Source organism: Rhagoletis zephyria, unplaced genomic scaffold (genome assembly GCF_001687245.7).
Source record: "Rhagoletis zephyria isolate East Lansing unplaced genomic scaffold, Rhagoletis_zephyria_1.1 Rzeph_scaffold_02532, whole genome shotgun sequence".
NCBI lineage: Eukaryota > Metazoa > Arthropoda > Insecta > Diptera > Tephritidae > Rhagoletis > Rhagoletis zephyria.
The window spans coordinates 4192-16876 of NW_016159616.1; the positions used below are offsets into that span (position 1 = coordinate 4192).

The 12685-nt window shown below is 36.2% G+C and overlaps 1 protein-coding gene across 1 annotated transcript; it reads left to right on the plus strand.

Moving 5' to 3' along the window:
* Nucleotides 1–2381: 2381 nt before the first annotated feature.
* LOC108367089 (paired box protein Pax-6-like) lies at nt 2382–11691 on the plus strand (the record flags this gene model as incomplete). The annotated part of the gene is made up of 3 exons (XM_017621633.1): nt 2382–2538; nt 7600–8168; nt 9829–11691. Coding segments are annotated over 3 exons (1884 nt in total), but the record flags the coding sequence as incomplete, so codon positions are not given.
* Between the last annotated feature and the right edge of the window lie 994 nt (nt 11692–12685).

Consider the following 12685-nt stretch of genomic DNA (forward strand, 5'->3'; position numbering starts at 1 on the left):
ACAGACGTCACATTCTTTATCAGTGAGTCTACCGCTTCCTTGATGGCAGCTATTTACATCTGAAAACGCACTGCAGAAGTCCGGGTCCGGAAGTTTGAGCATAGTTTTTATGGAGAGTTCCCGACAGAAGACAGCTCCAACAACCCTGCCTCTACGCTTTGATCCGTCCGTGTATAAGTTTACCGCCCCCGCCCTTCCCAGTCCTCTCTTGAGGCATTGTAGTTGTAGTTCATTTATACTTTTTGTTAATTTTAATTATATTTTATGGAAGTATAGGTTGCCCTTTGACTAAACACATACAAAAGTTTGCAATGTTTGTGCAATTTTGGCTTTTTTTTTGATTTTTGGCATTTTTTTTTCGTTGACGATGGCAGTCATTCATTTGCTTCCATACGAAGTTTGCTCGACGATTTTTTTATATGAAGAAAATGAGCAAAACTTGCAAAAAAAAACATTTTCCAAAATCAACGGCAAGTACTAAAATTGAAGGGGATACTAGAAATCTAATTCAAATTAAAACAATATTTGAACTTAGATTTGTATGGTTTTTGTTAAAGAATAAACTGTACTTTTATAAATGAATAATCAAAATTGAAATGTAATAAATTAAATTGTCAAATCTTGTTTATATGCTAAATATATGATATAAAGTTTCACAGATTTTGGTAGGGTATATTAAAATACACCTTCACTAAAAATTTTAAATTGTTAGTATCAAAAACAACGGACTTATATGCCACTTTTAAAAAAAACCCAATCTGCTTTTGATTTAATTTTTTTATGTTTTTTGCTTCTCCTCTAAAATATAAAACTCAATGGTTAGGACCTTTGTAAATTAAGGCAAGGATGTGTCTCATTTAGACTTTTCCTGGACTTGCCGAAAATAAAAACATATCGTCGATGTTTTTGCAAAACTGCCCATCGCCTAGTTGCAAAACCGCCTATCTTATTGGATTAAAATTTTACAGGAGTGCGAAAAAACGATTTATTCTTTGAATTGAATTATTCTATGCCTTGATAGGCGGTATTTTCTCTAGCTATTATTTTACAAATCTGTTGTTTTAATAACGATTTAACGATTTTTATGCATAAATCTCGATGCCTGGAGTTCAGAGTCACCAAATTTTTCATTTCATTTTTGCCACAACGGCGATTTAGGCGGTTTTGCAACTGGTCGATGCTAAGTATCACACAGTATTAAAATTAATTTTACTATCTAAATACTCGGATACTTCAGTGCGCCCCTGGTGTATAAATATGTACATACAACAACTTTAATTTGTGCGATTGCAACAATAAGTGCCACAGAACTGCCACTCATTTTGTGCATGCAATAAGCAACAGCAACAATAACAAAGTAATTTTATTGTACAACACCAATAAGTGCGCTATGCAACGCTGCACATCATAACAACAACAACAACAACAACAACAGAAACTTTAATATATAATGCATATATGTATGAATATATGTACTCGTACATATGCATGTGGTTGGCAGCGCTTGATGCTCGGCTTCCGTCGCTATCTGTCAGTAGCGCCTTGTATGTAGGTACAAATATTCGGCCCGCCGATTGCAAATTGCTGATAAAGCTATTATATTCACATAAGTGCCACACATACACATTTATTTAAACAAATAGCTCCATATATTTATGTATGTGTGTATGTACATATGTATGTAGTAACTTTATAAGCATGATAAAGATCATTGTGGCGGCAAATCGGTAGCCAGGTAACTCATACGCCGACGAGTCGTACGCTGCGAGTTACTAAGTCAGCAAGGAAGCAAACAAGCTAAGTAGCAGTGCGAAGCGTTTCGCCAAGTAAAAAATGATTGATAAAGTCGCAGACACATTTGGAAAGGGTTCCCAGTGGCACTCTTCGTGTTGTTGTTGTTGTTGATGTTGGTGTCTGTGCATCCGTTACTGCTGCGCATTTTGTCACAGCCAACACATCGGGGAGTTGATATGGTGATAAATATTTATTTAAAGAGCGCGCTAATTGCATTTTTTTATGATTGCGAGTAAAATTGTTAATTGTGCGCTTGTGGCGTTTACTTAGTTGAATTGAGTTGCGCTTCATAGGGGCAGGTCTTGAGCGGAGGCAACGTATGAGGCGTTTGCTGCCTGCCTGTGTTGACGTATCCTGTCAGGCTGCCTGTGTGTTTGAACGCATGCGCAGTTGCATACATACACACATAAACGCGCTTACTTAAAACACTTTTCTAGGCATATCTGCGCATCACTTCCTTTATGTGGCATGCCTCCTATCATTTTTCTTTATAACCTTTCTTTGCAATTTTATTTCTTTATCTTCAATTACTGATGTATTAATAATTTATTTTTTATTTTTTTGCTGATGTTTTTACTTTCTTTATTCTTGCGCCCATTTCAGGTTCACTGCGTCCACCTGGTCTAATTGGTGGCTCCAAGCCAAAAGTTGCTACACCAACAGTTGTCTCAAAGATCGAACAGTATAAGCGCGAGAATCCAACAATATTCGCATGGGAAATACGTGAACGGTTGATATCGGAAGGTATGTATAAAAATATTTGATACGAGTAAAATATATACCTATGTATGTGTGTATGTACATATATAAAAATGTAGATTGCCTGTTAGGTGCAACCTCATAAACACCAATTAGAATGCAGCGCTGATTAAATGTATAATAAAACAGATATGCAACACATTGCCTCTACGCACATATGTATGTACATTAGAGTGGTCCAAAAATATATAGGAAAATCACTTTTTTTAATTTTTCTTGCTACCACCCCCCAGAACTGAAGAATATCAAAAATTAGGAGACACATATATTTTTGTTTTGAAATCGGTAATATTTATCCGTGCCGCCGGGGTTTTGAATTTTCCCATGCATCTTACATGGAGAAAATATACTTTTTCGTAAAATTGCTATAAAATAGTTAAACATAAATACTTTTTGATCGAATAAGATCATTTCCCTACAGAAGTCTTTGAAAGTTTTTTTCATTTAAACTGAAAGCGTTTGAAGAGATTCAAAAACATTTTTGTACGGGGTTGCCACCATTCTAAAAAACACAACAACGGCTATTAAAATTTTAAGCTCACTTAATACCACAATATGGGTATCAAAAGGAAGGTTTATGTACTCACAGAAAAGGTTTCTAAACAAACGAACTTTAGTTAACATATATTTTTGGATAGGGTTGCCATTTATCTATAATAAAAAAGTTTTTAAATCATGCTACATGCGGTTAAGTAAAATATGATTTTCAAACAAAATGTGTTAAAATAAGCTTTAGCCCCTACATATTTCTGAATGGAGTTGCCGCCTATCGCAAAAATTAAAATGAGTGCGATGCATCGTCGCTACCATGTCAAACTATTGAATGTGCAGAAATGCATATTGCATCATTTCATTTAACTTACATAATTACCTCATCTTAGTTAACAGATGGGTGGCAACTTTGTTTAAAAACATGCAAGTCTAAAGCATATGCGTACACCTTTCGTGTGATACCCATATTTTGGTATTAAATAAGCTTAATTTTTAAATAATCATTAATCTATTTTTTTTTTAGAAAGGTGGCAACTCCGTTCAAAAATGTTTTTAAGTATGTTCAAGCGCATTTAGTTTTGATGATTTTATTGGCCTTTAAATAATTTAATATTTTAAAATATCTGACAACCCTATATTTTAATTTTTTTTATAACAAACCTACAGAAAATATCGAGTAGAATGTAAAAAAGAAGTAAAAACTTTTACGAAAAAATGTATTTTCCCCATGTAAAATACATGGGAAACTTCAAAACCCCGGCGGCATGGGTAAATATTAATCGATTGCAAATTAAAAAGATACGCGTCTAATTATTTTTGATATTTTTCAGATCTGGTGGTGTGTCTGGAGGAAATTTTCTTGGACCACCCTAATGTAGATACATATATATAACAGTGTATAAGGCATTGTAGTAGCTTCCCTGCAGGAAACTTTAAGTTATCATGAAGTTGATTATGAAGGAAGTAAAAGCCACTATTATCTGCGTATTTTCTTTGAGTCAATGGTGGTTACCTCTGCATTACATGTCAACTAACTTGTGACCAACTACTTTTTGGCATAAAACATAAATAAGAAAGGCAATATATAATAGTATTTGTTTCCATATGCTGCTGTAGGTGGTTCCATATTCGAAATCCGTCAGACATAACTTCAAAGTGATTATATAAAATTTCTNATTAGGAGACACATATATTTTTGTTTTGAAATCGGTAATATTTATCCGTGTCGCCGGGGTTTTAAAGTTTCCCATGCATCTTACATGGGGAAAATATACTTTTTCGTAAAATTGCTATAAAATCGTTAAACATAAATACTTTTTGATCGAATATGGCCATTTCCCTTCAGAAGTCTTCGAAAGTTTTTTCATTTAAACTGAAAGCGTTTGAAGAGACTCAAAAATTTTTTGTACGGTGTTGCCACCATTCTAAAAAACACGGCTATTAAAATTTTAAGCTTACTTTATACCACAATATGGGTATCAAATGGAAGGTTTATGCACTCCCAGAAAGGTTTCTAAAAAACGAATTTTAGCTTACATTTATTTTTGGATAGGGTTGCCATTTATCTAAAATAAAAAAGTTTTTAAATCATGCTACATGCGGTTAAGTAAAATATGATTTTCAAAGAGAATGTGTTAAAATAAGCTTCAGCCCCTACATATTCCTGAATAGAGTTGCCGCCTATCAAAAAAATTAAAATGAGTGCGATGCATCGTCGCTACCATGTCAAACTATCGAATGTGCAGAAATGCATATTGCATCATTTCACTTAACTTACATAATTACCTAATCTTAGTTAACATGGGCGGCAACGTTGTTTAAAAACATGCAAGTCTAAAGCATATGCGTACACCTTTCGTGTGATACCCATATTGTGGTATTAAATAAGCATAAATTTTAAATAATCATTGTTCTATTTTTTTTTAGAAAGGCGGCAACCCCGTTCAAAAATGTTTTTAAATATCTTCAAGCGGATTTAGTTTTGATGATTTTATTGACCTTTAAATAATTTAATATTTTAAAATATCTGGCAACCCTATATTTTAAATTCTTTTATAACAAACCTACAGAAAATATCGAGTAGAATGCAAAAAAGAAGCAAACAATTTTACGCATTTTTTCCCCATGTAAAATACATGGCAAACTTTAAAACCCCGGCGGCATGGGCAAATATTAATCGATTGCAAAATAAAAAAATACGTGTCTAATTATTTTTGATATTCTTCATATCTGGAGATCTGGATTTTTTTGGTCCACCCTAATGTACATGTTTAGATACATATATATAACACTGTATATGGCATTGTAGTAGCTTCCCTGCAGGAAACTATAAGTTATCATGAAGTTGATTATGAAGGAAGTAAAAGACACTATTATCTGTGTATTTTCGTTGAGTCAATGGTGGTTACCTCTGCATTGCATGTCAACTAACTAACTTGTGACCAACTACTTTTTGGCATAAAACATAAATAAGAAAGGCAATATATAATAGTATTTGTTTACATATGCTGCTGTAGGTGGTTCCATATTCGAAATCCGTCAGACATAACTTCAAAGTGATTATATAAAATTTCGATCCTTCCTTTTATTTGTCCTGAACTCGAAAAAGTATTTGTGAAGTGCAGAAGAAAAGTGTATTCAAAGTAAAATTTGTATGAGGATATCTAAATAGAAACTTGTTTAAGGAAAACAAACTCCCGATTGGATCTGCTTGACTTCTGCAATACTTTTCAATAGTTTCAAGTTAGGCTTTTGTAGGTAACTATTAATAATATATTATATCGAAATCCCGCCAAAAATCTATCTACAAGGATGTTATTTTTTATCAATTCGTAATTTTTTTCTGCAGGNAGTATTTGTTTACATATGCTGCTGTAGGTGGTTCCATATTCGAAATCCGTCAGACATAACTTCAAAGTGATTATATAAAATTTCGATCCTTCCTTTTATTTGTCCTGAACTCGAAAAAGTATTTGTGAAGTGCAGAAGAAAAGTGTATTCAAAGTAAAATTTGTATGAGGATATCTAAATAGTAACTTGTTAAAGGAAAACAAACTCCCGATTGGATCTGCTTGACTTCTGCAATACTTTTCAACTAGTTTCAAGTTAGGCTTTTGTAGGTAACTATTAATAATATATTATATCGAAATCCCGCCAAAACGCTATCTACAAGGATATTACTTTTTATCAATTCATAATTTTTTTCTGCAGGGTGATTGCAAGCTTTTTCTCAAGCGTGCATGTTGTGTGTGTGTGTGTGTATGTATGTGTGTGTACCTTCGCACGCTGTTGGCTTCATTTAAGTCATTAGAGATTTTAATCCCATACTGTTTGTTTGCGCGTTGCTCGTCACTTGATTGATTGCCCATCTGGGCTAATGATGGCTTAAGTCAGCTGAAAGCGGCTTCTTTACTTGAGAGTTAGCGAGTGAGCGAGTGCATTGATAGATAAGCTNGTGTGTGTGTGTGTGTGTACCTTCGCACGCTGTTGGCTTCATTTAAGTCATTAGAGATTTTAATCCGATACTGTTTGTTTGCGCGTTGCTCGTCACTTGATTGATTGCCCATCTGGGCTAATGATGGCTTAAGTCAGCTGAAAGCGGCTTCTTTACTTGAAAGTTAGCGAGTGAGCGAGTGCATTGATAGATAAGCAGTCGGCTTGATGCAAAGCAATTTAATAACTCATAAAATGCCTTAAAAGCGTATTAATTCATTCTACTTCTTATACATAAATATACACTTATGTGTACATATGTAACTACATACATACATAACTGATGTATTGCGCCTTAAGTCAAGCTTAAGCTATTGAAGCATTTAATTCTGTAAAATTGTTCACAGATGAACTGATATCTATTCTACCATAAATCTCATAAATCTCAATGTTTCGATAAATGCGTTAAGATATGTATGTACATATGTATGTATGCAAGTAGAGCTAAATATGTGAAAGTTCATCTCTTTATGAGCAGCGATTTCTTAATGTAAGAGCTTTTAAACTTCCACTGGATGTTTCTAATGTAGAGATGCAACGGATAGTGATTTGGCTGGATAACGGATAACCGGCGAACTGCGTGCCCGGTTGACTGAATATCTGGCGGCGGAATAACAAGTCGATTGTCTTGTTGTTACCAAAATAAATATATTTTTAATTCGACAGAATACAGTACGTCTACGAAACTGGAGACGTTCCGGAAAGCTTTCTATAAGTATAACCCTGAACTTCAGAATCGTTAATTTTTACAATCATATGATTTATTAAATCACGTTGAACGAAAACAGTAAATGACAAGTTCGACACTTTGGTAATCTTTCACAATAGATACTCTGAGCACTCTATTAGTAAATTTTAAGTCTTTTCCAAGTTTTCGAACTACCGAATTCTACGAGCATCTCCTTTTTTCGATGACGGGTACATATGGGTATAAGTAATATTTAAGATAGGCGGCAGCTTTATAGAAAGTTTCCAAATTGTTAATTAAAAATTTTAAACCTTAATTTATCAACAAGTTTTCGAATTCATATCCATTTATTTGTATGTATATTTCCCTCACAGCCGTTTGCACAAATACCACTGCCCCATCGGTCTCTTCCATCAATCGTATACTGCGCAATCGCGCTGCCGAGCGTGTGGCTAGTGAATTTGCTCGCACCGCTGCCTATAGCCTCTATCCACCACATCCTTATGGCGGCTTCACTTGGCATCCCTCGGCTGCGGCGGCTGCGGCAGCAGCGAACGCCCCAACAGCTGCACATTTTTGGCCCACACAAGCGACAGGGCCAACGCTTACTACGCTCCCACCATCCGGTGGTGGCGGCAGTGGTGGTGGGTGTGGTAGTAGTGCTGGCAGCGCTGCAGCTAGTGGTCTGCTAACAAGCAATAATCGTGCAATATCGCCCGGATCAGGTAGTCGTGACACTCTAGAATCGCCGGATGATAGTCGGCATGTGGATTCAGATTACTTGGATGATGATGATGAGCCAAAATTTCGCCGCAATCGCACTACGTTTAGTCCGGAGCAATTGGAAGAGCTGGAGAAGGAGTTCGATAAGAGTCATTATCCTTGCGTGAGCACGCGCGAGCGCTTGTCTAGCCGAACGTCGTTGAGTGAGGCGCGAGTGCAAGTAAGTAGCGTAGCAATCTTAATTTCAAGTGCTCCCTTTAGGTGTATGGTACTGAAAATATTTATGTATATACATTAGGGCGGAGTAATTTGTTCAGAGCAAATTTTTTGTAGAAGGTGTATAGCAAAGTAAAATTCTACTATTAATTCTCAGCAAAAATGGCGAACAAATTATATATATCAAACATGACGTTTGACCCTCCCAATTTTCAAAAGAAAAAGCAGTGTATTACATAATAAAACACAAATTTTGGAAAAGAAAAATTAATTTCGGNTGTTCAGAGCAAATTTTTTGTAGAAGGTGTATAGCAAAGTAAAATTCTACGATTAGTTTTAAGCAAAATGGCGAACAAATTATATATCAAAAATGACCCTCCCAATTTTCAAAAGAAAAAGCAGTGTATTACATAATAAAACACAAATTTCGGAAAAGAAAAATTAATTTCGTCCAGAAAAAATTATAATACACTAATTTTTCTTTTAAAAATTGGAAGGGTCGAACGTCATTTTTGGTATATGGTTTATTCAGTATTTATCTTTAGAATAGAACGTAGAATTTGAATATGCTATCATCGGCGTAGCCAGAATGAAATGTAGGGAGGGCGCTTGACCCTATCAAGCTGGCATTTCAGGGTACTATTTCATATATATATATAAGGAAAATTTGAAAGTTAAGGGGGGGTGGGCTCGAGCACCCCCCTTCCCCTACCTGGCTACGCTCATGTATACTATACACTTTTTTTGAAATTAAATTACTCTGCCCTAACATACATATTTCTAAGTTTTGAATATGAATGAGCATCCTGCTTACATCCACACCAACGTCTATATGCATAATCTTATCTAATGTATCCTATATCCATATCCATATGCACAAGCATATCCATATAGATACATATCCATTTACAAGTTCATATTCATATCCATATACATATTCATATCCATATCCACATCCATATTCATATCTACCCATATCCACATCCGTATCTTTATCCATATCCATATCGATATCCATATACAAACTCATATCAATATCTATATCTATTTCCATATCCATATCTTTATCCATATCCATATACATATTTATAAACATATCCATATCCGTATCCATATCCATATCTTTATCCATACCCATATACACATTCGTATCCATTTCCATATCTATATCCATAACCACATCCATACCCATATCCATTCCCATATCCATATCTTTATCCATTACCATGTTCATAGATATCCATATCCACATCTATATCCATATCCATTTTCATTTTCATACCATATATGTACATATCAATATCCATATCCATATCGATCCCCATTTCCATATCCATATGCGCATCCATATCCATATCGATCCCCATTTCCATATCCATATCATTATCGATATCTATTTCCATATCCATATCTTTATCCATATCCGTATCTTTATATATCCGTTCCATATCCAAAATTATCTGAATGGAAAGTTCCACTGTTGTAGCGTGCCCCTACTTTCGTTTTCATTTTGCTTGAATATACTTTAACCGTTCTTTAATTTTTATTTGCTTCACTCAATCACTCATTGCAACTTTTTGTTCTTTTATCCGCTGCTTGCGCATTCAATAGTCGCGTTTATTTTTGAACTAACCACATCGTCCTTTCCGCATTGATCAATTCAGGTTTGGTTTTCCAACAGAAGGGCGAAGTGGCGCCGCCATCAGCGCATGAATCTACTGAAGCAGCGCTCCAGCCCCTCCGGCCATCCACACGTTCCGCATTCACAGCCGTCGCCCGAAAGCAACAACAACAACAACAACAGCTACAGCAGCAACAACAACAGCCTCAATCACAGTCACAGCCACAGCCATGTATCATCAGCGACAATGGGCGTGGCCGCTTCACCGACCTCCAGTTGTCACAGCAACAGCAACGCCTCTACCTGTGCGGCCAACGACCAACAATCAGGGCATCACCATTACTCGATTGGCGGCAGTCACATGGCGGCGACAGCAGCAAGTTCTCAAGGGAGCGAATTGGAATTTCGACCGCTCGGACACCATTTCACGCACCATGCTGCTCATCCGGCGAACAGTACTGCTGCGACAATGTTGCTCAATCATTACAGCCAACAACAGCAGCACCACCACCAACAACAACAACAGAAGCAGCAACAATTGGCCGCCAAGGCGCATTATACGGCGACAGGCGGTCAGCTGCAACACGCAGCGGCGGAGGTGAACATGGAGACAGCGGCAGCTGCGGCGGCGGCGGCGGCACAGCAACAGCATCCGCAGCACTTAGCCGCCACGCTAGCGGCCAGTATAGCGACATCACAACAACAACAGCAGCATCAGCAACAGCAACAGCAACAACACAGCCCATCGCCCACAGCATCAGCGCCATTATCCATGGGCGGTGAGCATAGCGCCTTCCGCTCGCTAGTTGGTTCGCCCTCTGCGGCGGCATTTGCGCACTTAGTGCGGCAATATGCAGTGGCGGCGACATTATCGGCAAATGTCGCTAGCATGGGTGGCGCGACGGATGAACTCAAGCAGCATCAACAACAACAACAACAACAACAACAGCTGGTGACTGTGGATGATTCCTCTGAGGATTCGGAAGAAGAGATCAATGTGCATGACGATTCTGAAGATGAAGTGGAAGTACTGCGACGTACGACGCGCGGCGGTGCTGTCCAGCAAAATGTTGGCTACAGCGGCAATAATAACAACAATAATGGCAATAGCGCAAGTGCCGCTGACAACAACAATCTAGGTAACGAAATGTTATCGCTAAGCGGCAAAGCGCCTTTACAGCTTACCAAGCATGACCGTTGAGCGGCCGTTTTGAAACGCATAGCGGCGAGTAGCATTCTACAAATTTATGAATATGTATGAGTGTACATAATCGCGTGAAGCAGGGCGTTACGCGCACGGATTGCATTTCAACTAAATTTGACAAACCTGACTCGAGGCGCGCTTGTGATTGACATCGGTCCGTCCGTAACTTAGTTGTAGCTGGCGCATGCGCAATGCACGAAGCGTGAGCGTAACTACATACTGGCCCCGTATATGTAAGTATGCCGCGCAGCTAGAAACGTCTGTGTTTGAGACAAGTCGCCGCCGCCGCTGCTGTCGTTCGCGCGCTAGTCGTGTCTCGTCGATTAATTATGAAAGAAACTTGAAACTTGGCGGGCAACAACAGATACTTTGTACTTAGCGCTGCAATGGTAAGCCAAACAAAACTAAATAAAATAAAAAATAACTATTCAAATGAGCTTGTTCGCTTAGCAAAATTACTACACCAGCAAAAAAATAAATACATAATTTTAAACCAAAGTAATTAACAAAATCGTATAATACTACAGTAGCGACAACGAGCGTGCGCTTGCTATTTAACATAAACAAACAACAACAACAACTTTGAAATACTACACAAACTTGCGATCGTTGTTATTGTTGCACTCGCTGGCTGGGCATATATAAGTGTACGAGTATATATATATATATATATATATAGATGTACATACATAAATACAGTAGCTAAAAGAAAAACAAATTTAAAAAAGGAATAGCTTATTTTATTGAAAACCAAATAAAAAATACAAAAATATGAATTATTGTCGCAAAATAAATTTAAAATTCTAAGCGATGCATAAGTAAAAGTGTTTGTAAACAAATTCTTGCAAGTAATACATACAAACATATCTAACTTGCTTGATAATATCCATAAAAATATATACATATGTATTTGCATTAGGGTGCATCATTCTCCACACAAAAAAAATGTGTTTTTGTTTCTCCTTCAGAATAATTAAGTTTATTACATTTTAAAACGTACGCCAAAATATGCCGGAAAATCTTAACATTACGTGAGCTGGACCGATTTGGAAATAGCTGCAAAAATCGTTTTTTTATAAATAGATTTTAAAAATATTTTCACCACAAATCATCTCATATGATAGAAAATGTACTCACGTAAGCTGGACCTATTTGAAAATGCTTTCAAAAATCGATTTTTTTTTTATAAAAAAAAATAGTTTTTAAATATTCACAGTTGATAGAAAATTTTAGGCTTATTAACGGAATCAAATCGGTCCAGCTTCTTTAAATCAATCTTAATATTTATCCAAAAAATTTTGGCGAAAGTATTAAAATATACGAAGTTTTATAATTGCGGTATACAAACCACAATTTTTTTTGGTGAGGTACCCTAATGTACATACACATATTTGTAAATAATTATAATTCTAAATTAACAATTTTTAAATCACTTTAATCACTGCAGAAGGCCACAAATGACAATTTTACAGGATAAGCAAAAGCTCTCAAAATTAAGCGAAGTGCACATTTTCAATTAAAAAAAAACAATATATAATACAATTTTTTCTAGAACTTAAAGTTTTTAAATTTTCTCTAAATTTCTGCTTGCTTGCCACCGATTAAGAAAATTACAATTGAATTGGTATAAAATATCTACTTCTTTCTGTTCAGTTCTGAATATTTTGCATATACATTTTAATTTTTAAAATGATTT